The 26,795-nt window shown below is 36.5% G+C and overlaps 3 protein-coding genes across 4 annotated transcripts; 1 reads left to right on the top strand and 2 right to left on the bottom strand.

Moving 5' to 3' along the window:
- Positions 1–36: 36 nt before the first annotated feature.
- LOC107739386 (calcium-binding protein 5-like) lies at positions 37–5,453 on the bottom strand. Its single transcript, XM_016551486.1, has 7 exons — positions 5,252–5,453; positions 4,414–4,497; positions 4,000–4,030; positions 2,702–2,845; positions 2,376–2,485; positions 2,125–2,272; positions 37–352 (listed from the first exon to the last, which is right to left on the bottom strand). Exons 2-7 carry the CDS (start codon positions 4,459–4,461, stop codon positions 324–326), a joined length of 510 nt encoding a protein of 169 aa, XP_016406972.1. The 5' UTR covers positions 4,462–4,497; positions 5,252–5,453; the 3' UTR covers positions 37–323.
- A 3,038-nt stretch (positions 5,454–8,491) lies between these two features.
- Positions 8,492–13,718, bottom strand: LOC107739384 (aspartate beta-hydroxylase domain-containing protein 2-like). 2 transcript variants are annotated; one of them, XM_016551483.1, is made up of 7 exons: positions 13,571–13,718; positions 13,398–13,473; positions 12,486–12,928; positions 12,173–12,379; positions 11,266–11,473; positions 10,516–10,629; positions 8,492–9,223 (listed from the first exon to the last, which is right to left on the bottom strand). In XM_016551483.1, the coding sequence occupies exons 3-7, from the start codon at positions 12,909–12,911 to the stop codon at positions 9,114–9,116; spliced, it is 1,065 nt and encodes a 354-aa protein (XP_016406969.1). In that variant the 5' UTR covers positions 12,912–12,928; positions 13,398–13,473; positions 13,571–13,718; the 3' UTR covers positions 8,492–9,113. The 2 variants fall into 2 exon arrangements, with proteins under 2 accessions (XP_016406969.1, XP_016406970.1); XM_016551484.1 differs by lacking the exon at positions 10,516–10,629.
- A 413-nt stretch (positions 13,719–14,131) lies between these two features.
- On the top strand, positions 14,132–26,387 carry LOC107739383 (seizure protein 6 homolog). Its single transcript, XM_016551481.1, has 19 exons — positions 14,132–14,532; positions 16,056–16,134; positions 16,279–16,407; positions 16,514–16,735; positions 17,688–17,824; positions 18,041–18,233; positions 18,721–18,906; positions 19,024–19,207; positions 19,480–19,643; positions 19,812–20,006; positions 20,797–20,935; positions 21,030–21,226; positions 21,580–21,774; positions 21,928–22,122; positions 23,533–23,724; positions 23,812–23,850; positions 23,950–24,067; positions 24,605–24,716; positions 25,938–26,387. Exons 2-19 carry the CDS (start codon positions 16,077–16,079, stop codon positions 25,965–25,967), a joined length of 2,685 nt encoding a protein of 894 aa, XP_016406967.1. The 5' UTR covers positions 14,132–14,532; positions 16,056–16,076; the 3' UTR covers positions 25,968–26,387.
- The last annotated feature ends 408 nt before the right edge of the window (positions 26,388–26,795 follow it).

The following is a 26,795-nucleotide window of genomic DNA, read 5'->3' as shown; positions in this document are numbered from 1 at the left end:
TATGCCAAAAGTTCAAGTATGCATGTCCAATGAAAGACACAATTTAATTCCGAACAGATATCAGACATGATTTTAAATATTGTTACATAATACTGATATATGACAATATTATCATTTACAGAGTTTAAGGAAGATTCAGTGTTTGATGTCATGTAACAATAAAGCAAAACAAAGTGGCACTCAAAGAGTAAGATAAATATACACAAACAAAGAGGTATAAAATAATGTCCTCATATGCATAATACCGTCGCCAGTGACTCTGATGCAGATGTTTTGTTCTTTAGAGTGATTTTCAGGTCTTCTTCAATGTCTCGGGTGTATTCTCAATTTTTAGACATCATTCTGACAAACTCTAAAGAAGAAAGATGAAAAAGACCAAAGTTTTAATTCAAAGCTGATATACTGTCAGATTAAGTTTTAGTATCCAGTCCATAACTATCAGATGTTACTAAGCAACAGTGACTGCCTAAAATGCATTATTTATATCTTTGGTTCTCAACTCCCAACAGTCAGCATCATGTTTACATTTTAGAAGAATTATTATCTTAAATGATTATTATTTGAATTATTGTTATGAATTCTTATTATTATCAATATTATTTTATATTACCTTTATACGTTTGGGGTAATCCAGTTAAATTAGAGATGAAAATCTCTTTTCCAAGAGAGACCTGGCCAAAATATTAATCTAGAAAATGGTTTCTGATATGTGGAAACATGTATATTTTTGTAAAACACTATAATGTGAAAATATTATATTATATTATTATAAATAATATTAATATAATATTGTATTCCTTTTTTAAGAATTAATCTTTTCAAAATAAACAATACTAATATGGTATGTAAAATATATTTATAAAACGGATAGTTCCGGTCCTTGATTCTGATTGGCTGAGCCGCGTTCAAAGCTGTTGTAAATGACTCTACAAAGTAACATACACCTTTGTTTACGTTTGTCTGTTGCTTGGCAACCACTTTGTTGCAACCACAACTGTTTCTGAGGAGCTACATTGTTTGGTGGAAGAATACTGTTTTTATTAATATCATTACAATTTATTTGCTCTGTTTTATTTTGTGAAACCTTACTACGTATATGGAATAAGCGTTTTATAAAAGCAATAAGCCCCGTGAAGCCGTGGTTTACAGTGAATTTATAACAGCTAAGGGGGTTTTAGGATTTAGCATTTAACAACGCCCCTTAGCTGTTATAAATTCACTGTAAACCACGGCTTCTTGGGGCTTATTGCTTTAATCTGCTTAATATCTTATGTAATTTAGATTTTATTTAAACGAAATCTATTTAATTTATACAAATTAATTTTTTTAAACAAAAATACTGAGGGGGAAATATAAAACACGTGTATTTTTACTATTATCAGGGTTCAGAATGAGCACGTTCTTGACTTCTCAGTTGATCCGTGTCATTGGAGGTTCCTGTGAGACACATGAGAGCACGTTTGAGCTAAACTGATCACTCTATACAGCCATGACCCATTGTTTCCTCTGGGCCAACTGTGAATGAAACAGCGCAGGTGTATAGGGTGTTGGATAACTTACAGTCTTGTTTAATTACTGAAACACCTCCACTGCTCCGACATCAATATATTAAAGAACGTTCAGCTTTGGTAATTACTGAATAAGGTCAGTGTAGCAGGATGGTGTCTAAAGATCCCTTTCCACATATGGAAAAGTACTTTAGATCTGTTTGTGTTACAGATTTGTGGCAGTGCTAAACTAGAACAGAGAGTGAAGATGATCCTGTGTGACTACTAATATGTTCAAAGGGACAGTTCACCCCAAAATGAAAATTCTGTCATCATTTACTCATTCTAAAGTTGTTCCAAACCTATATGGAACATAAAAGAAGATACTGTGAGGAATGTTGGTAACCAAACAGTTGTTGGTAGCCATCCACTTCCACAGTAGAAGGAGAAAAATATGAAGTCAATGGCTACCGTCGACTATTAGGTCACCAACACTCTTCGAAATATCATCTGTTGTGTTCAGCAAAAGAAATAAACTCATACAGGTTTGGAACAACATGAGGGTGAGTAAATTATGACAATGGGTCAACAAAAGTATGCTGTCTACATTATTTGATTAAATATGGATCTATTTTACCCTCAAAATCAACGGTCCCGTCTCCATTGTTGTCTGCTTCTCGGACCACTGCTTCTATTTCCTTCCTGTTTGTATTTTCACCAAGCAGTTTTAGCATTGCGTTCTTTAGTTCTTCGATGGTGATAGTGCCGTCGCCATCCATATCAAACTACACAAAAATATAAACAGATTACATTCAAATATTACACTAAGTTGTGCCTTTTATTTGAAATATGTTTTTAAAATGGAAAGAAAAAGGCAAATTGTCTTACCTCTCTAAATGCATCTTTTAACTCTTTCAGTCCGATCATTCCAGCCGTTTCTGCCAGCAGCTTTGGGGCCATGAGGTCAACAAAATCCTCAAAATCTACACTTCCTCCAACTGAAAAAGAGGCAGATAAAGAATAAAGAATAGGAAAAAAAATCCATGTGATCAACAGATGATAAATAAATAAATGAAACTTCCATGGATTAAGAGAATAATCTACAGTGTTTCAGCCAGAGTGATGAACAGACATTAGCACAAAATACATTGACTGGAGCATCAAATCACAAAACAGCTGCTAGCACATAATGAGAGAGACCTAAGATGTCTTACGGTTCATGTTGATGTTCTGGCTAAGTTCAAGCAGTTCCATCTCAGTGGGCATGTAGCCCATCGTCCTCATCAGGTTGCCCAGATCTTTACAGCTGATCAGACCATCCTTATCCTTATCAAACTCAGCAAACGCCTCGCGCAGCTCTGCAATACACACAGAACATTGAATTAACAGGGTTCTAAATGACCACCCGGGGCCAGTTGCATAAACTTAGCCACCATGTTAAGACTGTTTCTTAAGAACTAGTTTGACCAACTAGTTTGACCAACTATTTGCCAAGGGGTAATCATTAATAATCTTAAGTAAGTCTTAATTTTCCAATACAAATAAGACCAATCAACCTTTTCATAACTGAATTAAAAAAGTTAAGACCAGTCTTGAACAAAAAAAATTAGATGACTAACTTTTTAAGACTAGTCTAAACAGTTTATGCAACCGGTTAAATATATTGAAAATCTGGGAGTTTTTTTTTTTCATTTGAACCTAAAAATAAAAAAGTTTGTTTTTTTAATTATTTAAAAAAAAATTCAAGCTATGAATGACAGAAGCTATGATGACATACAATAAAGAAGTATTTTAGATTCTTCACTATATCTGGGTCACTAATGGCTTTTACATTTGCTATAAATAGAACTTCTTATATTAAAAACAATCAAGCCCTGCTCATATTTAAAAAGTAACGCGAAAGTAACGTAAAAGTAATGTAACGCATTACTTTCCATAAAAAGTAACTAAGTAACGTAATTAGTTACTTTTTCACGGAGTAATGCAATATTGTAATGCATTACTTTTAAAAGTAACTTTCCCCAACACTGCTAATCAAACAAGTCAATCTGTGACTTTGATCATGTGACTATTTATACAGATGGTAGCCTACAAGATTTGAATCATTCTAACATCATTCTCAAATCAAACTTGTGGAGTTCATGAAGCTCGAGTTGTTGTTAATTTTTCAATTCAGCTTTCCACTTTAACTGATGATCATATAATTTAATGTATCAACAAATGTTATAATACATTTAAAACGTTTCAGTGGTACTCTCAGATTCTGATCGTTGACTGAATTGCATTGGGATCTGGCATTTCACATCTGCTTTGCATTTTATTCTGTAAGGTTAATCTGGGTATATAAATGAACCAGTGAACATTTACCAAATAAGTGATTAGTTCATTTACAATCATTTAAAACAGTTACTCTGTTAAAAGTAAATATTATATCTGTTTTTAATGGTTAGTTTTAAATACAGTTTCATTTGTATTTTATTTCACGGTAAACACAGTAAAACAAATGGCTTACCATCTATCTCCTCATCAGCCAGCGGACGCTCCTGTAAAACAGCTACAGTTAGGTTTTTTTTGTATATGTGCATCAGTTTTACACATTTACCTGCACTTTTGTGTTCAGCAGAACTGCATGACCTTTATATAACGTTTAAAAAGCATCTTTTAAAATCCTTCTCTCAGATAAATATCATTATATTTCCTGCAGGCGCTCATTAATCTCTAATATCCACTGGCATAAAGAGACATTCTTCTGCTAGACAGACCAGTTCAGATAGATGGGTATTAACTGATCGCTTTTGTATGAGTTCAGCTTGGAATTGTGGGATTTTGCAATGTAGCAGAGTAATCTGTATCCCTCCAGTACCAGAGTACAGGACAAAAATAAAATAAATAAATAAAAGAATAGATAAAAAGTCAATAGACTTACAATGTTTTTAGCTCCTTTCAGGAAAATGCACGCCGGCCCCAGACTCATATCTGACAGCTTCTTCTGTGTGTCTTCTGTGTGTCTCTAAAAATGTTCAAATATTTAACATACTGTAATGTGTATTGTGACACAATTAACATTACTTAAACTAAACTCTGCAACTACTGAATATAACATCAAATTGTCAAAAAAAAAAAGCCTTTTCAGTTGTTTTTTATTTATTTATTATGAATATGATTTATAATCCAACATATGCTTCTTCTCGAGACATTTCTTGAATAAAACAGAGAACAAATACATAAAATAAATACATACTTTAAAAAATAATACATTCAAAATACTATTTTAATATTTGATATTAATATTTTAATATAAATACTTATTAATAGAATGGTAACACTTTACAATAAGGTCATATTAGTTAACGTTAGTTAATGTGTTAACTAATATAAACAAACAGTGAGCAATATATGTTTTTACAACATTTAACAATCTGTCAGTGTTAATAAGTTTGTTCACAGCGCATTAACTAATGTTAACAAATACAGCTTAACAAAATGTATTAGTAAATGACAAAATTAAGTTAACTTTGTTAACTAAGATGTTAACATAATGTCGAATTGTTCATTTTTAGTTCATGTTAACTAGTTAATAATGTTAACAAATGAAACCTTGTTGTAAAGGGTCACTAACAGAATTAATATGCGTAAAATATGTAGTAAGATAGTACTACAGTAAACCTGTGCCTATATATTTATACTATAAATTTGTGTATGTAGAAACCTAATTCTTATATTGCAATTCAGAGCTGAAGTTTCTAACACAAATATTTCCTCACCTGTTCAGCTCTCAGCTCCTCTGTCCACAGGAAGGAGTGGAGGAAGGGCAGTCCTCCCCAGTTTTGTTCTGCTTCGTGGAGCTTCTGTCAGCCAACTCTTCTTTCCTCCTGTTCTTCTTCAGAGCAAGAACAAACCCTTCTCACTGTCAGTCAACAGCTGCTGAATGATTAAACGATACAGAGGGAGGAAGCAAGTCAGAGAATGAACACATGAGTGCGAGAGCAAGAGTGAGAGAGAAATAGAGTCCGAGAGATCAAAGCCAGCTTCTTAAACAGAACCAGACAAAACAAGTTTCTGTGACTGCAAATGGCTGAACTGCATTTGATTTATATTTACTTTATAGTCTGCATGTTACACGCATGTCCAAAAAACATCTGCATTCATTTATGATTTATTAACAAATATCAAGATGTAATGCATTGAAAATCTTCATAAATTAATATGCTATATATTATTTAAAATTCATTTAGCTAAAAACACTAAACAAGGTTACCTTAAATGCTGTTCAATGCAGCTGTGTCTTTTTTTTTTTTTTTACCGCAGATGTAAATGTATCATAAACCAAATGTGTATGTGTTTTATATAAGGACTGAATATAATGACGTATTACACCGTCATCATATTTGTCTATGTCAGTATTTTATGCATGCATGCATACATGACTTATTTGTTACGTAAAATGATAATGCACAGCATTTTCTTGAATCCTGAAATGTGTTTGCTTAGAGTAGCCCAGTAATCCCAGAGCTCTCTGCGCTCACCACCATTACTAGTACTGTCTGCTAAGATTACTGCGCACCAGACAGAGAGAGATGGTGGGGGTAAACTGGTCTAATCAGAAAAGAGGATTAGAATAGTGGAACAGAAAAAAAAATCAAATGATCATATGATAGAATGAGGTAGGAGCGGAAGGAATGATATTTGGAGAGGATGTGGAAGAATAACTAAAAGCTTGAAGACAGAGATGTGAAATGCATAGATAAACAATCTATGAGGAGAAAAACCTCACTGTTACTATGGAGACTGATGGTGAAATTGTGATCACAATTATTTGTCACAGTCTGTTTTCTGTTCAATCAAACTTATTGAACAGGACAAAATATGAATAATTTAGGGATAAGAGTGAGAGAGGACACCAGAAACATCTTGCTGGAAATCAACACTTTTGGAATCAAGAGTGTGCGAAAAATAAGACAACAAGGCCAAGAAAACTAGATGTGGCATCTGGATACATCCTTAACTGGGAAGAAACAATTTCAAGATTAACAAATACATATATTTTATTACTGTTTTTTTTTTTTCAGTCGAAAAGTTGTGTTTTAGAGTAAGGGTAATCTCTAATCATTATAAAAGGTTATTTTATGGCTTTATAATTATTTAATATTAAATTATGAATATAGCTATAATATAGCTATACATATAATATAGCTATAATGCTAAATATGTTTTTTTATAATTACACTACCATTACAAGTTTAGAATCAGATCTCCTGCTCACCACCTCTGCATTTATTTGACCAAAACAGTCAAAACACTAATGTTGTTTAATATTTAAAATAACTGATTTCTATAATATATTTTAAAATGTAATTTATTTCTGTGATGACAAAGCTGAATTTTCATTCATTAGCAGTCATTACTTCAGTCTTCGGTGTCACAGGATCCTTCAGAAATCATTCTAATATGTTGATCTGATGCTCAAGTGACATTTCTTATTATTATCAATGCTGAAAACAGTTGTGCTGCTTATTATTTTTGTGGAAATAATAATACATTTTTGTCAGGATCCTTTGATAAATAGAAAATTCAGAAGAACAGCATTTGAAATAGAAATATGTAAAAGTCTTAACTGGCAGTTTTGATCAACATAAAGGGGTCAAATGACGTTGCTAAAAAGAACATTATTTTGTGTATTTGGTGTAATGAAATGTTTATGCGGTTTAAGGTTCAAAAAACACATTATTTTCCACATACTGTACATTATTGTTTCTCCTCTATGCCCCGCCTTTCTGAAAAACTCATCCTTCTGAAAAGCGAGGTGTGCTGTGATTGGCCAGCTATCCAGTGCGTTGTAATTGGCCGAATACCTCAAGCGTGTGACGGAAATGTTACGCCCCTCACCATACTGTGATGCCGTGTCCGGCCGGAGCGACGAGACATAAACATTAAAACCCATTACAAACGAGGCATTTGTTGCATCCAGTGGGGACATAAATACGGATTATAATGACTTATACTGTATTTTTACGCGTTGCGTTGCATCGCGCCGGCGGCTACTCTCCCAAGAAACAGTCCTCCGTAAAATGTGCTGCACACATCTGAATATTTGGGTTAAACTGTTCTGGAACAGTGTTGTAAATACAACTTAACCACTGATTTCTAGTAGTAGTGAGGTAGACATGTGGGGGCATGTTTGAACGAGGCGTTTTAGGAGGGCGTGGACCAGTCTTAACTTTTATAAAGAATATCTCTTTGGGTTTGAGACTTTAGTCTTTGCAACTTTACAGATCTTATCTATTCACGAACAGCTTGTAACACTCCAAAGAGAAAGGAAAACTTGAAATCGCATCATATGACCCCTTTAAGGCATACTTGCTGACTAAAAGTATTAATTTCTTTCTAAACAAAAAAGCAATTTTTCCGACCTCATACTTTTGAAACGTGGTGCATATATTAAAATAAATACTAAAATACTTTTGTGTGTGTCCAGTGTGTTGAAGCACATTGCTATATTACCAGGTGGGATTATAACATCTGTCAATACATCAACCACTTTTTAATATGAAAAAAAAAGATCTTTACGTATATATATATATATATATATATATATTTATATATATGCTCCACATTCAGAATTATGCTATCATTTTGTAATTCCGCTGTATTATGCCAGTACTAAACAGATAGTGTAACACACATTATTTCTAAACACACTGTCCTAGCTGTCTCTTCATCTTGCGCGGTCTCTCATGCATTTTTGATCGTATACAGGCCCCTGAACCACTTTGTGATATTCTATCCTTTTTATTTTCTGTTCTGCTCTCACAGGGTTCAATGCAGGAAGATAGAATTGCTGACAGAGAAGCCCTCCAACCCCAGCTGTCTGTTTGGGTGCTGAGTGTATCTGTATATATACTATATACTATATCTGGAAACTGATATTTCCTCCCCCTTCAATGCCATCAGCGACTATAGGGATTCAATTTAACAAAATCTTTTATTTTTGAATTGAACTCAGCTGAATACATACTTGATTTGCAGGACAGTCATCAAGTGCATTGTTGGCAACACAATCAAAATTCAGAACGCATGCAAGTAATCTGGTCATATACAGTATTTTGTCTTCGGTGTGTGCTTCACAGGTCTGAAAATAAATCACCATGAAATAAAACAAAATATAGAGCATAACCGTGAGTCACGTGTACAGTATTTACGGAGAACCATGTATCACAGTATACATCAGAGAGGTAAGGAGGAGAAATCAGGCACAAAAATGATAGAACAGGAGCGGGGGCTTATCAAGACAGGCACAAGTCAAATATAGATATGATGTTGGAAAATTGTTTGCGTGTCGTCACAGTATCTGTGTGCTCAGGGCTCAACATAGTCGATACGTCATCTGATCTGTATGATACATTTGCTGAACTGCAGTTCTGACTGAAGTCATTTGTTTGAAACATTTCAAAGGTTTCGGCTGAACAGTCAGGCATAAAAGTATGTAGCAGTTAAATGATAAATATCCTCAGTATGAACTTTTAACTAAACCAAAAGATGTTTTGCAAACTTTAAGACAACATTTTCTGCATTTTGATATGCCATGAAGTGGGTTTGACTAGTGCATCCTAGGAAATGCAGCTGGAATTACTGCTCAGGGGCAAAGATGTAGTCTAGAGCCTGTCTCTCTGCTGCAGCCACGTTAGGATGCCACAGGTCCACACTGAAGATAACTCTGGGACCATCTTCAGCTCCCCCTAGAAGACAAACGTAAAGATGTTGGTTACATAGAAGACCTCTGTAGTCTCTCAATTGTTTCTCCTAGAGTTTTAATAAATAAATAATTGAGATCTCTGCATAGATTTCTTTGCCTCAGTTTCTACTGGGGTAATGTGTGTCCTACAGCTTGTCAGAAGAGTCTACGCTCCTAAAAATAAAGACGTTTTTGCAGTGATTCCATAAAAGAACCATTTGGGTTCCCCAAAGAACTGATTTTTTCCTTTGTGTGAAGAACTTTTTGTGGAATGGAAAGTTTCCATGGATGTTAAAGGTTCTTCATGGAATCATATAATGAACCATTATTTTTAAGATTATACTGTCACAGTCTCAACAATGTCTCAAAATCCAATAGAAATATAAAGATCTTGATACGAATGCAGACATTTCCCATGTAATTCTAAAATATCCATATACATTTTTTAATGCTACACTAACGTAAGTTTAGGGGTCAATAATTTTTGTTGTACTTTTGTTTAGCAAGGATGCATTATATTGATCAAAAGTGAAAGTAAATACATTCATAATGTTACAAAAACAGCACAGCATTGATAATAATAGCACCCAATCAGCATGTTAAAATGATTTTGATCATGTGTCACTGAAGACAGTAGTAATGACTGCTGAAATTCAGCTTTGCCATCACAGGAATAAATTACATATTAAAATATATTAAATTTATATTGCCATTTTATTTCACAATATTAGTTTTTACTGTAGTTTTGATCAAATAAATGCAGCCTTGGTGAGCATTAGAGACTTCTTTCAGTTTTTTAAATAGTAGTGTAGACTCTTACTATATGCCAATAACAATTTGTGTTGATTTTATTTAAAAGGATTTTAAAAGAAACATTTCTGACCCAGTTGACACAAATAAGAAGCATCATACTTGTTCAAAATGATCTATGTGCTCCATCATAATTTTTGTTCATGTAACACTCAACTAATCCTGTCTTACACATATGTAAGGTATTAGAAAAGTTTTTTTTTCTTTTTTTTCTCATGTCTTATTTCATCTAGGGTAAAAAGTGGGCCAGGACTGCCAGTGGTGCCCCCTCAGAAACATAAATGCGTGGCACACTTGCATAACTGAGAACTCAATTTAAGTAAACATTTCCTCTATTTTTCCTCTTCAGAATCAGATTGCCTGTTATCTTTATTGTTGTAGTTTGGTGAGCTGATTATTGATCTGTAACAGCTCTTCTCGGTTACTGTAGCCTCAGTCATTCAGCATATTATGATTAATGAGGTTTGTAAGATGTAATTCTCTGACCATTGTGTGAGATGGTATGCAGGAAGGAATCATCCACAAGGAGGCAGTGTCCCTCTGACCAACACTGAGGCTCCCCACCCACCACAAGCTCACACTGAGCAGGCGTTTGAAGACCTGACACACAGAAACACACTCACATCAAAATGACAAAAATCACATAATGTTGGATTATTTTTCCCCCAAATGTATGCGAACATTAGCATTTGCATGTGAAAAATTTTGTACAGTATTTTCCCTTACATTACCTCAAATAATTTGGCAGCTTTCATTAAAAGTATTTAGGGATCAGTACATTTATATATAAGGATGCATTAAATGGATCAAAAGTGACAGTAAAAACTTTTACATTGTTTTAAAAAAAGTCTATTTCAAGTAAATGCTATTGTTTTGAATTTTCTATTCATCAAAGAATCCAGAAAAAAATTTATCATGGTCTCCACAATAATGTTAAGCAGCACAACACATTTCAACGTTGATAAGAAATGTTTCTTGAGCAGCAAATCAGCATATTAGAATGATTTCTGAGGATCATGTGACACTAAAGACTGGAGTTTAAAATGACATTTTAAAATATAGTAAAACATAAACTAGTTATTTTAAATTGTAATAATATTTCACAGTATTGGTGTTTTTACTGTGTTTTTAATGCAGTCGTGTTGCTCAAAATCATTTAAATATCTTAATGACCCCATACTTACAAATGGTATTCTGTGTAGAACAGTTTTCTGTGCGTTCAGTGTTGTGACTTACCCAGATGGAAGCGCAGACGTGTGTTTGTAGGGCCATAGGCCCCTCCCAGTGTGGCCCCAGGACCCAGGAGCCAGAAGCCAGCAGATCCCAGAGAGTTACTGCTGATGAAGGTTCTGAGAGAGAGGAGAGTTCGGTACGTACACGGACACGCACGGCAGTTGCTGGCCACACACACTCCAGCGTTATAGAGCGGGAACACAGTCTGGCCCTGAGAGATCAACACATGAACTCATCATCATACATGCATATGCACACAACACATTTTCTCTCTTTTCTCAGGCTTAGCTGTGAGGGTTGTGTGTGTATATCTTGCATTATTATAGCCTGATTATTATGAGAGAATGATGAATTGGATACAAATTCATCATAAAAACTTCCTAACAGCAGTGCAGTACAGATTATGATTGCAAGATATTAAGAGAGGGCGACAAGGACAGCCAGAGAATGAAATTCTTGGTGAATGTGTGTGCTGAATGAAGTAGAGTGATGCAGAACACAAGTGAATTAGTAGAGTTTAACTAAAAATTTTTATTTCATTATTTACTCCCTCATGTTGTTAACCCAAAGGCTGTTATTTTTTCTGTAAGCCACAAAGAGACATTTTGATGGATCTTCACTGCAGCTGAAGCGAATATTTTCAAGGATTTACAACCCAAAATCTATCTATCTATCCATCCATCCATCCATCCATCCATCCATCCATCTATCTATCTATCTATCTATCCATCCATCCTGTCCATCCACCTGTCTGTCCGTCCTTCTGTCTGTCTGTCTATCTATTCTCGTGAACTGTGAATGTATAGTTTGTGAAGATGTATAAAAATCAAATAAACAGATTTTACTGTGATTTTTGTCTATATGACCCATTGAAATTGCTGAAATAGCGGAGCCTAGTATGTTTAGTCACCTTTGGTCCTTGGTAGCTCCAACCTAGCTTTGTATCAATCCCCCTCTGGTACATTGCTTGGAACTCAGCAAGGATTATGGGATAGCTGGCCTCCAGAACCTCAATGTCATGACGATGAGCATCCCTGGGAAAGAAAGGTATGCTGGGAACATCTGGGAGGTAGAAGAGATGAGGCTTCTGAATGGATGGCCGATCATTGATCCTGGCCTAGACATCAGCGAGGAAGATGTCGAGGGACAAACAGTGACATAAATGTTGAGGTACAATACAAATATTTAGTGCCTCAAGTTATCCTACTTTTCTCATCTCTGACCTGATTGCGCAGGCCCTTGTGAATTCGTCCCATGCCAGCCCAACTGTAGCGCTTGGCATACTCTTGTAGTGCTCTGTACAACTTCCTGCTTTCCGCTGCAGCCTCGGTGGGAAACGGTGCATGGCTCAACACCGGTGTCAGGTAGCTCTCTGTGCCCTCCTCTTCTTCCACTGTCTCCATGGTGATAGCCGCGGATGCTTTAGGCGCAGAGTGTCTGGGGTCAACTGGGGAACGGCTGGATGACCGAGAGAATGAGGATCGGCCGGAGCCACTTTTCAGCATGCCAGAATGGGATGGTGGGTCAGAACCCACGCGGTAGCAGTACCAGAGGAAGAGGAGGAGGACGGTCCAGAGCAGCCCGCTGAGGGGAGGACCACCCAGCAACGCACATGGGGGAAGTGGCACCAAGTCCAGAGACCAGGGCATAATGCTGAGAGAGTGAGCTTACGGTGAAAGAAAGAAAGAAAGAAAAAAAGAAAGAAAGAAATAAAGAAAGAAATGATTCAATAATCATGATCTTCATGAACTTCATAAGTGCTTGTTACATGAGACTTTCTTCAGTGTGTAAAATCAATACACTTTGGCTATACACTCTGACTTATTTCCCTTCCTCCATGTTTAATAGCTGAATAATTAAGATGCAGCTGACCACAGATGATGAATATTAATCAATCTGAGGATACCAAGGGCTTCACTCGGTGAAATATCTCTCGCTATATTGCACAATGATTCCTGCTGCAGTCAGTTTGTTGTGACAGTACTCACGTTGCTGAAACATTGCGCACGGATGTCCGGAGAGAGCATGACGACGGAAAGAACCGATTTTTACCGAACATTACAAGTTACCATTCGGACACTTGCAGAGCAAATTTCTTAAATTTTAGGGTATTCTGTATATGTGTGTTCTCTTACCACTTCTCCACGTCTTACTCAGTCTCTCTTCCCCCCGTCGTTCTCACCACGTCCCTTCCTCTGTTTATCTGCAGCCCTGAAAATACAGTAGATTCCGCATTCAGCGCTTCCGTAAGGCTGGAAGAACGACTCCGCCTTCTTTACGGAACAGACCGAAGATGCTTTTTTATTACCTTTGTCCATGTACTGACGCATCTGAATCAACCAGGCCCTCGTTGCTGGGTTGTGGAGCCCTATTTTAGAATTGTATCACCCCCTTTTAGCCGAGAGCCGACTGGGCAAGTTTCAGCACCGAGACGCTGGACAGCTCCTATGCAGAGCGCCGTCTACGTCTTGCGCTACTGCAGTTCAACCACTGTGCGGCGCAAGTGAGATGGACACAAAAATACAATTAAACCAACCAAGCACCAGCCTGTACTGAAGGGGAGTCCGACCGATTTGGTGAATCAGTTCTTTCATTGGTTTTCATGAACTAGTAGTTTTTTTTTTTTTTTTCATGAACTAGTTCTAAGAACGATTCAGTAATTATTTCATGTCATCACGTGGTCACTGACATCACTGAAAGGGTTATTTTTTCTTATTTAAAATCTGTTTGTTGTGGTATTTGTCAGTGAGTCTGTTGTTGACTCGAGAAGTGCTCGGACCAGGCTCAGTCTGTTTTATGAGTCGGTTCATTAAAAAAGATTCGACTCACAAAACGATTCGGACATCGCTAATTGACAGTAAACGCGCCACCATAAGGTAGGAGCTGCTCTATGCCTGTTCCACACTCACCTGCTAGCCTGCCATAGGCCTAAACGGACAAAAATAAACGAATGAAATATAAAACCAAGAACGGACGGAAATTAATTTTTTTCCTTGGATCGAAACCGTTATATTATCTTCTCCGTTGGTTCGAATGGAACACCCATATTTGACAATAACTGGGCCGGGAGCGTTCAAATGATTCTTTAAAATCCGTTTGACGCGCAGCACCAGTCGTGGTATTTTGGAGGGGGGTGGAGGAGCGAGAGACGCAGCGAGAGCGTTGCTACAGAAAAACACGCACGAAATATTCAAAGAATCACCAGGACGCGGGAAGAAACCTAGAGGATACATTGTGACGAATAAAAAAAAGAGAAACGGCGTATTGCGGGTGCGTATGCGTTCTGTTTCCCTCTGACAGACAGTGGTGTTTCCGCGAGCTTGGTACCTCGCGCGACATCCACCTGCATTAAGATGCAATGGATGCATTCATGGAATCATTGTGAATCATTCATATGAATCCAATATTGCTTTTCTTTAGAAAGAAATACAGGTTTATTCAGTCTAGACGGCTTGCTAATGCGTTTTGGGGGGGGAATGGGCGTCTTGCGTCATAGGCAAGGATAAGAGATGTTTTCTGAAGCAGATGAGGAGAAGAGCGTCTGAATAAATTATCTGAACGCTCTGCCCGCAGTGTCAGCAACATCATCTGCCCGCATATTCTGTCGTGGTTATCATTAGTGTTGCTATTATAAATTAATGACGAGCCTCAGTATGTTTTCATCTTCATCTTGTTCATTTGTATCATGAAGCTCCCCCCCCCTTTTTTTAATCAGCATCGGCATGTGCGGTAAATACTAAATGAGGCTTGTGGTGGTGACTGGGCCCCTAGCAGCCCAGACCTGCTCTCTTCTACCTGTCTCTCGTGTTGCGGTGACATCATTGATCAGGGGCCATATGTCTCGTGCACTGTCAGGCCTCGAGGGCCACGGCGGGGCCATAAGATTTGATAGACGACAACAGACCCAGTAACTTTTATGGAATATTTTACGAGATGACGCATTTCTGCAGTTTATTTTTCTTTTGAACTTCTGAATTAAGAAACTGCAGTGTTTTCAGCCGGATATCATCATCAATTGTTTATAATTGCATTGGTAAAAACCTAAATTTCACCAAACTAACTCATTTAACTTTAGCTTTAAAGACCCCATCATAATTTTTTTCTTTCTCGAGTCCCCTGTATTTTCCTATTTGTTGAAATAGAAAGTTTAGGCGGGTCACATCAAAGTACTCCATGCTTTAAAACAATAGCTAATAAGCTGCATAAACCATGTGTTTTTTACTTACTAGGTATGACTGAGAGAGGGACATTCTCATTCTAGAGAGCTTTTGTTTGGACAGAATTCGCTAGTATGTGATGACTTGCACTGACGTTGAAAAGTTTGAGGTCGGAAAGATTTTTTTAAATGTTTTTGAAAGTCTCTTATGCTCACCAAAGTTGCATTATTACTGTAAAAACCGTAATAATGTGACACATTATTACAATTTATAATAACATAATGTTGTATAGTTTATTACATTTTATAAAACAATTTTCAGCAGTCATTAGTCCAGTCTTCAGTGTCGCATGATCCTTCAGAAATCATTGTAATATGCTGATGTGACATTTTTTCAGTATTATTTGATGAATTAGAAAGTTCAAAAACAGAGTTTACTTGAGATAGAAATCTTTTGTAAAATTATTAAGTCAATATTTTTGATGCATTTTCACAGAAAGTCAAAGACTGTAATTTTAAATGTATATTATGTATATATCAACTTTATTTATTTAATCTATTAATTTATTTAATCTTTACATTTTTATCCTTCTTTCCCTCTTACTACTTCTTTTTTCTCTTGTTTGCTTGCACCCAGGCTGTCCGTTCATTTTAAAAAATGGTGTCCACAGTTTTTGCTGTGACACTGTCTGTCACACTGCTGCACCTGGCTTCAGGTAATGTGCACACACTTGTGTGAGTGTGCTTTTGTATGTTTAACTATTCACGCGAGGTGAAAGCACATAATATATGTAGATTACTTTACAATGAACCTATTTAGCTGAAAGAAACTAAGTTTGACAGTTCCGTGGTCTTTTTAGGTGCATCTTTAGGGACGTCAGATCCTGAGGCTCCTCCCACTGTGACCTCCAGTCCCCAGCCCTTGGGAGAACTCATCCATGCTGCACTTCTCAGTAAGGAGTACCTGGGCCACACCCCTGGTAGCAAAGGTCAGTCCTTCCTAAAGAGAACACAGCAAACTGTATAATTGTAATAATAAAGCAGTTCTATGTCATCACTATTTACCATTATCTAAATCTGGGATTTAACTCACAGGTACAACTACTAACCCGACCCAGGCCATCCCGTCCATCAGAGAATCAGATCCCGCCTCCACAGTGATGTCACCAGGAATCCTCACCACCGCAGTGACCTCATCGACTGCACCTCAAGCAGGCCAATCAGTTTTTGGGAGTGCCGTGACATCACCACCAGCTGAAGAAGAGACCACAACCACTCTAATCACTACAACAACTATAACAACAGTGCACACACCAGGTATCATAACCAAAAAAAGCACATAACAGTTGAAGACATCAAGTAATTTCCAACATGAAGCTCTAAACGCTACAGATTATGTCCCTCAATGGGTCTCAGACCATTAAAATGATTTCTAAATAATATTTTGCAGTTTTTTATAATCGCCAGGACATATTTCTTAATACTAAAGTCACTTTTTCAAAACTCTTCACACTCCTAACCAACTTTCAGCTTGGCACAGCAGTAAATTTTACATCCAAAATGCACCAAAACTCTTCATACATGTTTCAACTTATTCTTCCATAACATTATCAAAGGTTGTCACCCAACAAGTACAGTTTGTCACTAATAAAACAATGACCTAAAAACAGGTGCTAATAACAGGTAGCATTGTGGATCATTGTAAAATTGTTTTACAAAACAAGAATGGGAGCTCTCTTTTTAGAATTTACTGCAGTATATATTACATGGCCCATGTTTACAGTACAAAAATATTCGTATTGCACCCTTTTGTATAGATGGTAATGAAATTGAAAGGCTAACACTTGGTAGGTGTTCAGCTATATGTAATTGTTTTGATAGTATTTAATTTTTAAGATTTGGAATATATTTTAAAGTGGTATTACAATAGAAATGAAATGTTTGTTAGTTATGTATTATGTTGAAAAGTTTTGGAAAACATGCAAATTGTAAACATATAAATTGGCCAGTAGATACATATAATTTTTGGTTATGTCTGAGTGATAAAAGAATTAATGTAATTTTAAAGATGTAGTCGTAAATTTTATTTTTCAGTAGAAAATGGAAATGGAAAATGAGCCACAGTTTGGCCCACATAGACTGCTTTTGTTCTCAATGTTTTGAAAAAGTGGCACAATTATTAAGAAACTGGTCCTATTGATTGTTAAAAAATTAAATTTCTAAATTAATTTTTTAAGTTGTCCTTAAAACTTTGAAACTGTCTCTCCAGTTCAGTGCAATGCCAGTCTGTCAGGAATGGAGGGAATAGTCGAGTCCCCTGATCCACTCTCCTCCTCATCTCCCTTTTCTCCGCTGGAGTGCACCTACAGCATCACCGTTTATCTTGGATATGGTGTTGAAATACAGGTGTGATAGCTTCACCGTTACCACGGTTTCCGTTATAACCTCAGATAGCCTCTCTCTACCTCACCATGGTTACTGGCCTTTAACATAGCTGATGCATCTTGTTGGCATTTGCATGGGTGATGTCACACTAATGAGTTCTGAAATCTTTGCCCTTGATACAATCTCGGACAATGACACCATTAACTGTTGTTATGGTAACACCTGTCTGTTTTGAAGGTGAAGAAAGTAAACTTGTCCAAGGAGGAGTCACTTACCATTCTGGAGCTGGGTGCGACAGCGCCTGAGCTTTTAGCCAATGAGACGCTAATGAGCGAAGGTCAGGTGATTCGTAGCTCAACCAACCAAGTGCAGATCCACTATAAGAGCCTGAAGCAAGCCAATCATGGTGTTTTCAGCTTTTACTATCAAGGTATTTTTCTTGTAACAAAGATTTAGACTACCGTTCAAAAGTTTGGGATTGTAAGATTTTTTAATTAAAAAAAAAATCTCTTATGCTCACCAAGCCTGCATTTATTTGCTAAAAAACACATTAATACAGTAATGTTGTGAAATATTATTGTAATTTAAAATAACTGTTTCAGTGTCACATGATCCTTCAGAAATCAGTCTAATTTGCTGATTTGGTGCTCAATGCACGTTTCGTATTATTATCAATGTCGAAAACAGTTGTGCCGCAGTATGAGTAAGAACAGTATGTATTTGGATTAGCAATCTTTTATCATTCTGTCTTTACTGTCACTTTTGATCAATCAATGCATTCTTGCCAAATAAAATTATTAATTTCTTAATAACTGACCCCAAAACATTTGAACTGTACTGTAAGCGAAGTATAATTTCTCTGTTTTGACATGACAGGAATGACAGAGTTGTCTTGTTCTTTTGAAAACCCATTCCAGCGTTCCTCCTGTCCTGCTCATTTCCCCTCTCCCCTGAGGGCGGTGGAGTGACCGTAACTGATATTCATCCTGGGGGTCAGGCTCACTTCCATTGTGATCCTGGATTTGAGGTCAGAGGTCATGAGGTTGCAACCTGTTTGAATTCCACCCGACCCAAATGGAGCACCCCAGAACCCCAGTGTGTGGGTGGGTTGCGCTTTTCGTTCGGTTATTTTATTATTTTTCAATATCTACAGTTGCTTGAAGACATTTCTGTTTATTGCCATGTGTATAAGCATTCACGTGTGTTTTTGTATATTAAAGCTGTATCTTGTGGAGGGTGGATTAGAAATGCTACAGTTGGACGCATTCTGTCCCCAACCCTCCCCTCTGCAAGTAACCATAGCAGCGGTAGCAACCTGAGCTGCCATTGGCTGCTGGAAGCCAAGGAAGGCCACAGGCTCCACCTCCATTTTGAGAGGGTGGCTCTTGATGAAGACAATGACAAGTAAGTTCACGTCTTTCTTAATCTTGTGTAGGCTATTAAGTTACTTATTTTGTATCTTATTTTTTATAATTGTCTCCGCTCATGTAGTTGCAATACTGTATATATTTAGAAAATGTACTAGCTATACTGAAGTTTTCTGTTGATGAATGAACACCAAATGAGATCTACTACTTCTTCCAGTAGTCTTTCGTGGATCATTCCTTTCTTTTGATGTCACACTTTTCTTAATGTTCTTTTGGTTCCCTTTCCATTCCCCTTCATCACATTCCTAGGCTGATTGTGCGTAGTGGGAATAGCTCTATAGCGCCACTCCTCTTCGACTCGGATCTGGATGACGTTCCAGAACGAGGCTTCGTGAGCGAGGGAATGTCTCTCTATGTGGAGCTCACAGCAGATTCTTCTTCCATCCCACTGCTGCTGGCACTCCGCTATGAGGGTAAGACAACATGGTACACATTCAACAAAATACATTTCATTACTATAAACCATATACCACTATAAACTTTGTAATTGTTTTAAAATGTAATTAACACAAACACTAATATGTTACATGAATGCAGTATTACTTAATAACTTAACATCCTTCCTCTTCTTTCTCTTTCAGCCTTTGATGGGGAACACTGTTATGAACCTTACCTGCCTCATGGGAATTTCAGCAGCAGTGACATCACCTTCCCATTGGGTACTATAGTAACCTTCTCATGCTCTCCTGGTTTCGTCATGGAGCAAGGCTCAGGAGTTATGGAGTGTGTTGACCCCAATGACCCTCACTGGAATGAGAGTGAACCTGTCTGCAGAGGTAGACATATCACATATTTACAATATCTGTACACTACCATTCATAAATTTGGAGATTTTAAATGTTTTTATTAAAGAAATTAATACTTCAATTCATCAAGCACACAATAAATTAATAAAGAATGACAGTAAAGACTTTTACATTGTTACAAAAATATTTTATTTCAAATGAATGCTGTACTTCATTAAAGAATGCTGAAAAAATGTATCACAGTTTCCATAAAATATTAAGCAGCACAACAAATGTTTGTTGAGCATCAAATCAGCATATTGGAATGATTTCTGACGGATCATGTGACACTGAATACTGGAGTAATGATGCTGAAAATTCAACTTTGCTATCACAGAAATAAATTGCATTTTAAAAATATATAAAATTAGAAAGCAATTATTTAAATTGTAATATTATTTCACTATTTCACAATATGTACTGTATTTGTAATCAAATAAATGCAACCTTGGTGGATTGAAAAATTCATCATTGAAAAATCTTACTGACCTCAAACTTCTGAAAGGTGGTGTTATGTCATTCATTCACAAACTGCACAGTCATCTATATTAGTCAATTTACTGTCAATTTACTTCATTAATTCAGTGCGAATTATAAAGAAAATAATCCTTTTAACGTTAAAGTGGTTCAAAGTTGATCCTTCATTCCGTCTTTAAGCAAATTTCACAACAGTCTTAAATTGTACCTACTAGGCATTCAAGGAACTTACTTATATAATCACTCTGGCCTAATAATATGAAAGCTGTTTTAATATGATTCCTTCTCTTTCTCTTCTTCTCAGCTTTGTGTGGCGGGGAGCTCACAGACCCAGTGGGAACTGTGTTGTCACCTGACTGGCCACAGAGCTACTCTAAGGGGCAGGACTGTGTGTGGCAAATACATGTCAGCGAGGACAAGCGCATTGAACTGGATGTACAAATGTAAGTATATCTATTTGATTGAAACAGTTTGTGCTTAATTCTGTTTTAGGTTTAATTCTATTTTATTTTCTATTTTCCTATCTTTTGCTTGCAGTTTGAACATCCGTCATAATGACATTCTCACTCTATTTGATGGCCATGATCTGACGTCACATGTGATTGGCCAGTACCTGGGCTCAAGAGAAAGGTTCAGGGCTGTATCAGGAGGTTCAGAGGTCACCATTCAGTTTCAGAGTGATCCCGATGACTCTACGTTTATACTGAGCCAAGGCTTCCTCATTCACTACAGAGGTAAACGTCAAAGGGGTTGTCCTTTTCCTGTATAAAGTGAAAAAAAAGTGACGTGACTAGGGATGTAACGGTATGAAAATTTCATATCACGATTATAGTGACCAAAGTTATCACGATTATCAATATTATCACGGTTTTGTTCAAATTAGTCAGTCGTGGTATTGAAGGTGGGAGAGAGCACTGTACATTCACTCCCCCCACCTACAATCCCTGCCGGTACGAGACTCGAACCCGCAACCTTTGGGTTACGAGTCCGACTCTCTAACCATTAGGCCACGACTTTCCCAAAAAATCTTTTAACAGTATCTTTTGTGCTGTAGCTTAGTGATGCCACTTCCTTTTATTTCTTGAAGAGGTGGAACCAAATGACACATGTCCTGTCCTTCCGCAAATTGAGTTTGGCTGGAGCAGCTCCTCCCACCCGTCTCTGGTGAGAGGCAGTGTATTAACCTATCAGTGTCAGCCTGGTTATGACATTGTTGGCTCTGATATCATCACCTGCCAGTGGGATCTCTCCTGGAGCAACAACCCGCCCACCTGTGTGAAGAGTGAGCCGTGTTATGTTTATCTTTGGAACACATTGATGTATTTAATGGTTCACTTTGATTGTTCATCATTTAGTAGACTCATCATTTACCGGTTTGATTACTTGATTAATACTGTACACACTCTCTTTTCTCCTGGCTTTGATGTCCCTCTAGTCCAGCAGTGCCCTGATCCAGGAGAAGTGGTCAATGGAGCACGCTCAGTACATCCGGAGTCTGGTTTTGCTGTGGGAACAGTGGTACGCTTCACATGTAACCAAGGTTATCAGCTGGAAGGCCCGAACCAGATCTCCTGCCATGGCAGAGACACCGGCATGCCCAAATGGAGCGACCGCAGCCCAAAGTGTGTCTGTGAGTACATGTTATTTTTGTGCACATGATGAGGTATGTGCGGGATTGTGTCTGATTTTTTCCCCCTTGATTCTGTATAGATTTAATTCAGAGGTTTTTGAAATTGATTAATATTAATAAGTATGGCTGTCAAAATGAATGCATTCATGCATATGATTAAATACACTGAATAAAATACAAAACAACAACAACAATAATTGAAATAAAAAAAATAATTAAAGATTTTAATCAATTGACAATCTTAATGAGGTCTTAAATAATGTTAAATTACTAAATCATACACTACTTTCAAAAGTTTGGGGTCAGTAAGATCTTTTAAATTAATACTTTTATTAAGCAGGGATGCATTAAATTGATCAGAAGTGACAGTAAAGACATTTACTATGTAACTAAAAATTTTAGATTTCAGATACATGCTGTAAAAAAATCCACAAAATTATTAATCAGCACAACTGTTTTCAACATTGATCATTTTAAGAAATGTTTCTTGAGCAGCAAATCAGCATATTAGAATGATTTCAGAAGGATCGTGTGACACTGAAGACTGGAGTAATGATGAGGTATGTGCGGGATTGTGTCTGATTTTTTCCCCCTTGATTCTGTATAGATTTAATTCAGAGGTTTTTGAAATTGATTAATATTAATAAGTATGGCTGTCAAAATGAATGCATTCATGCATATGATTAAATACACTGAATAAAATACAAAACAACAACAACAATAATTGAAATAAAAAAAAGAATTAAAGATTTTAATCAATTGACAATCTTAATGAGGTCTTAAATAATGTTAAATTACTAAATCATACACTACTTTCAAAAGTTTGGGGTCAGTAAGATCTTTTAAATTAATACTTTTATTAAGCAGGGATGCATTAAATTGATCAGAAGTGACAGTAAAGACATTTACTATGTAACTAAAAATTTTAGATTTCAGATACATGCTGTAAAAAAATCCACAAAATTATTAATCAGCACAACTGTTTTCAACATTGATCATTTTAAGAAATGTTTCTTGAGCAGCAAATCAGCATATTAGAATGATTTCAGAAGGATCGTGTGACACTGAAGACTGGAGTAATGATGCTGAAAATTCAGCTTTGCATCACAGGAATAAATTACACTGTAAAAATGTTTTAAACAGTTATTTTAAATTATAATAATATTTCATAAGATGACCGTTTTACTGTATTGTTGATCAAATAAACGCAGGCTTGGTAATCATGAGAGACTTCAAAAGCTTGAACAAAACCTTACTGACCCCAAACTTGTGAATGCTAGTACATGCAGGATAAAACATTACAGATACAGCTAAATATTTTGTCCCAAGTACCAGTGAAGATTTCTCTCTAATGTATTAACCTATAAATCATCAATCAACCATGTTGCCCTCTATTTGTCTGCTAAACAGTAAAATATGATCCATGCCCAAACCCTGGTGTGCCTGACAATGGCTACCAGACTCTGTACAAGCACAGTTACCAGGCAGGTGAGACACTGCGTTTCTTCTGCTATGAGGGTTATGAGCTCATTGGGGAAGTCATCATCAACTGTGTCCCAGGACACCCCTCTCAGTGGAATAGCCCACCACCCTTCTGTAAAGGTATGTGGAAGTGAACTAGTCTAATACATAGAGAGTTGGCATTTCTATCTGAATAGTTTGAAAATATCATGTTTTATTTATTTGCAGTGGCCTATGAAGGGCTACTGGATGATCATAAATTGGAGGGTAACGTTGGTTATCATTGTTAAGTACTATTCATATTTGATAATTTGGCCCACTATGTCACATAATGATGTCCATGTTATTAACTTCCACTCTTTGCAGTTTCTCAGTCATTAGAGGCCTCTCATCAAATGCTGAGTGAGAACATTGCATTGGCTATTATCCTGCCAATCATTCTGGTCATCCTTCTGATTGGTGGAATCTACATGTACTATACCAAGTAAGTTTGGCATGCTTGTGTTTCTGAATGATTTTGGTTTGTGTTAAAGTTAACATGAAATCAAAATTGGCCCTATTACCTTTCTTATTACACTGAACAAATATTTGGAAAAATTGTTTTAATAATTTTTTTTTTTTTTAAACAATTTTCACTGAGAAATTGCTAGTAAATAATTACAATGATCAACTTTGGATTTTTTTTTCTTATTTTGCATAATTTATTATTGCACCTTATTTCAGAGAAAAGGTAATTGTTGCTTCTTGGTCAGGAAATTAGATAGATAGATAGATAGATAGCATGGAGTGGCCACTTTCTACAATTTCCTAATCCAGTTCCCTATGGATAAAATTAATCCTGCCTTGCATTTGACTCTGAAATATATACCATTACTAAAGCAGAACGGTTTGCTAGCACTATTTCCTGTTGACTTTAAAATTCAGTTATTTTCCCTGATTGTCAAAACCTTCTTCACAGCTGTTCCTTATTTAGCTCTTCTGCACTAACACCTCTCTCGTCTTCTCTTCCTGTCTCTCTCAGTGTGTGTAGGTGGCAGTGGAAACCGTTGTTCTGGAAGTCTCTCTCTCACACCCACTCCTACAGTCCCATAACGGTGGAGTCTGACTTTAACAACCCTCTCTATGAGGCAGGGGTAAGATGCTCACAACCTAGTGGAATTTGTACTTACAAACTGTTAGGATGTGTACCTGAACACCAAGAAACCAAAGGCATGTTCACACATTGATTTTCTCTTTAGGGAATCATAGTCTGTTTGCTATCTTCGATCTTGCAGATCTTCTAGCACAGCATTATTTTTATGTATAGAAATATCTAATTACACTACCATTCAAAAGTTTGGGTTTAATGTTTTTGAAAGAAGTCTCTTATGCTCACCAAGGCTGCAGTTATTTGATCAAAAATACAGTAAAACCAGAAATATTGTGAAATATTTTTACATTTAAAATAATTGTTTTTCATTTTAATATATTTTACATAGCATAATTACTTCAGGCTTCAGTGTCACATGAACCTTCAGAAATTATTCTAATATGCTGATTTGCTGTTCAAAAAACATTCCTTATCATTATCAATGTTGAAAACAATTTTTTTATTTTTTATTTTGTGAAATCCTGCTTTTTCAGGATTATTTGATTAATAGAAAGCTCAGTCATGTCTTTTAATCAATTTAAAGCATCTTTGCTAAATAGAAGTGTTAGTTTCTGTTTTCTTTTTTAAAGCAATAAAATCATACTGACACCAGACTTTTAAACGGTAGTGCAGATGCTGCTGCGTCATCATACACATTTTATAAAAAAGGGTGTTTTCTATCTTTTTTGTTGTATTTAGTGTCAATTTATCTGCTTTATATTATATTAAAGGTGGGGTAAGCGATTTCTGGTAGCCAATGTTGACATTTGAAATCACCAAAACAAACACGCCCCTACCCCAAAAGGGTCTCGCCCCTATATTGATAGCTCCGCCCCACACATATGTACGCAACCCAGGCAACGATTAGTTCTGTGAAACAAAGCATAACCAATGCTTATTGCCTTAAGCCTTCTTTTGTTCCGCAGACGTTTTCCTCTTTTGTTTTTTATCCGGCATCTCTATCTTTCTGTCGCTCGGCTCTCTAATGTCCATCCTGTGCACTGAACTCTCTCTCCTCCACATCATGAGTAGACACGACCCTTACTGCTGATTGGCTACAAGTTTGTTTTGCTAGTCTGCCCGAATCAGTTTTCTAAAGCGTTCTAAAGAGCTTATCCCACCTTTAATTAAAGATTTTCAAAAACTAGACAGTACTGCTAGGCTTTAGATGATGATTTTTCGTATTTGCTAGTAACATGCGTTTTGTTTATCTCTCTCACTGTAGGACACACGAGAGTATGAGGTGTCCATCTGAGACAGGAGTCTGCAAATGAATCCAAATTTTGGGTGACTGAAAAGGAGAAGAAAAGGAAGGATACTGTTATTTGTCTCTCTTTGCAAGACATTCATTCGTTTTATTCAATTAATTACAACACATAAATCCCACTCTACACAGTCTCTCTCTCCTCCCTCTCGGTCGATTCACTGATGTAAGTACGTATCAAGAGTTTATGCAGGTGCCTGTGTAGTATGTTAGTGTGTGTTTACATGTGTGTGTATGTTATTGGCTGTATATGTACATTAGAGTAATGAAATACTGAAAGTAACAACAAAAAAGTTGTAAGTACGTATTGTTAATATGATTTCCACAGTCAGGCATGTTTTATAACAAAGGGTTTGGTGCCTTAAGGACTGTAAAGTGATGGAGTGAGAGAAAGAAAGAAATTGAATGGGGAGAGAGTAGGTTAGTAAATAAAAAACTAGCAAAACGAGTTGCGCGGTGTCCCCACCACTTTTCAAAGCAAAGTTACGCCACTGTATATATATATATATAAATATAATCTGAAACATGAAAACTATACTCTCATGTTCCCATATTTGTATACAGACACATGGCCACACATTTACACATACACATGATGACAAGAACATATTGAATGTAAATATTTTGATTGAATATTGAGTAAACAAACAGATTCAGTGCCAAAATACATCCCATAATGTGACGTCACTTCTTGTTTCACTGGTTGCCATAGTATTTCTCACATTATTATGTAAAAATGAGGACAATGCCAGCATTTCATAATTTTCTTTGCTGTTTCTTAAGAATCTATTTCTGCTTGATGTTGAATGACCATGTTTC

Source organism: Sinocyclocheilus rhinocerous, unplaced genomic scaffold (genome assembly GCF_001515625.1).
Source record: "Sinocyclocheilus rhinocerous isolate Xijiao unplaced genomic scaffold, SAMN03320098_v1.1 scaffold2300, whole genome shotgun sequence".
Classification (NCBI taxonomy): Eukaryota; Metazoa; Chordata; class Actinopteri; order Cypriniformes; family Cyprinidae; genus Sinocyclocheilus; species Sinocyclocheilus rhinocerous.
The sequence above is the reverse complement of the archived record's forward strand: the minus strand, read 5'-3'. Positions and strand labels throughout refer to the sequence as shown.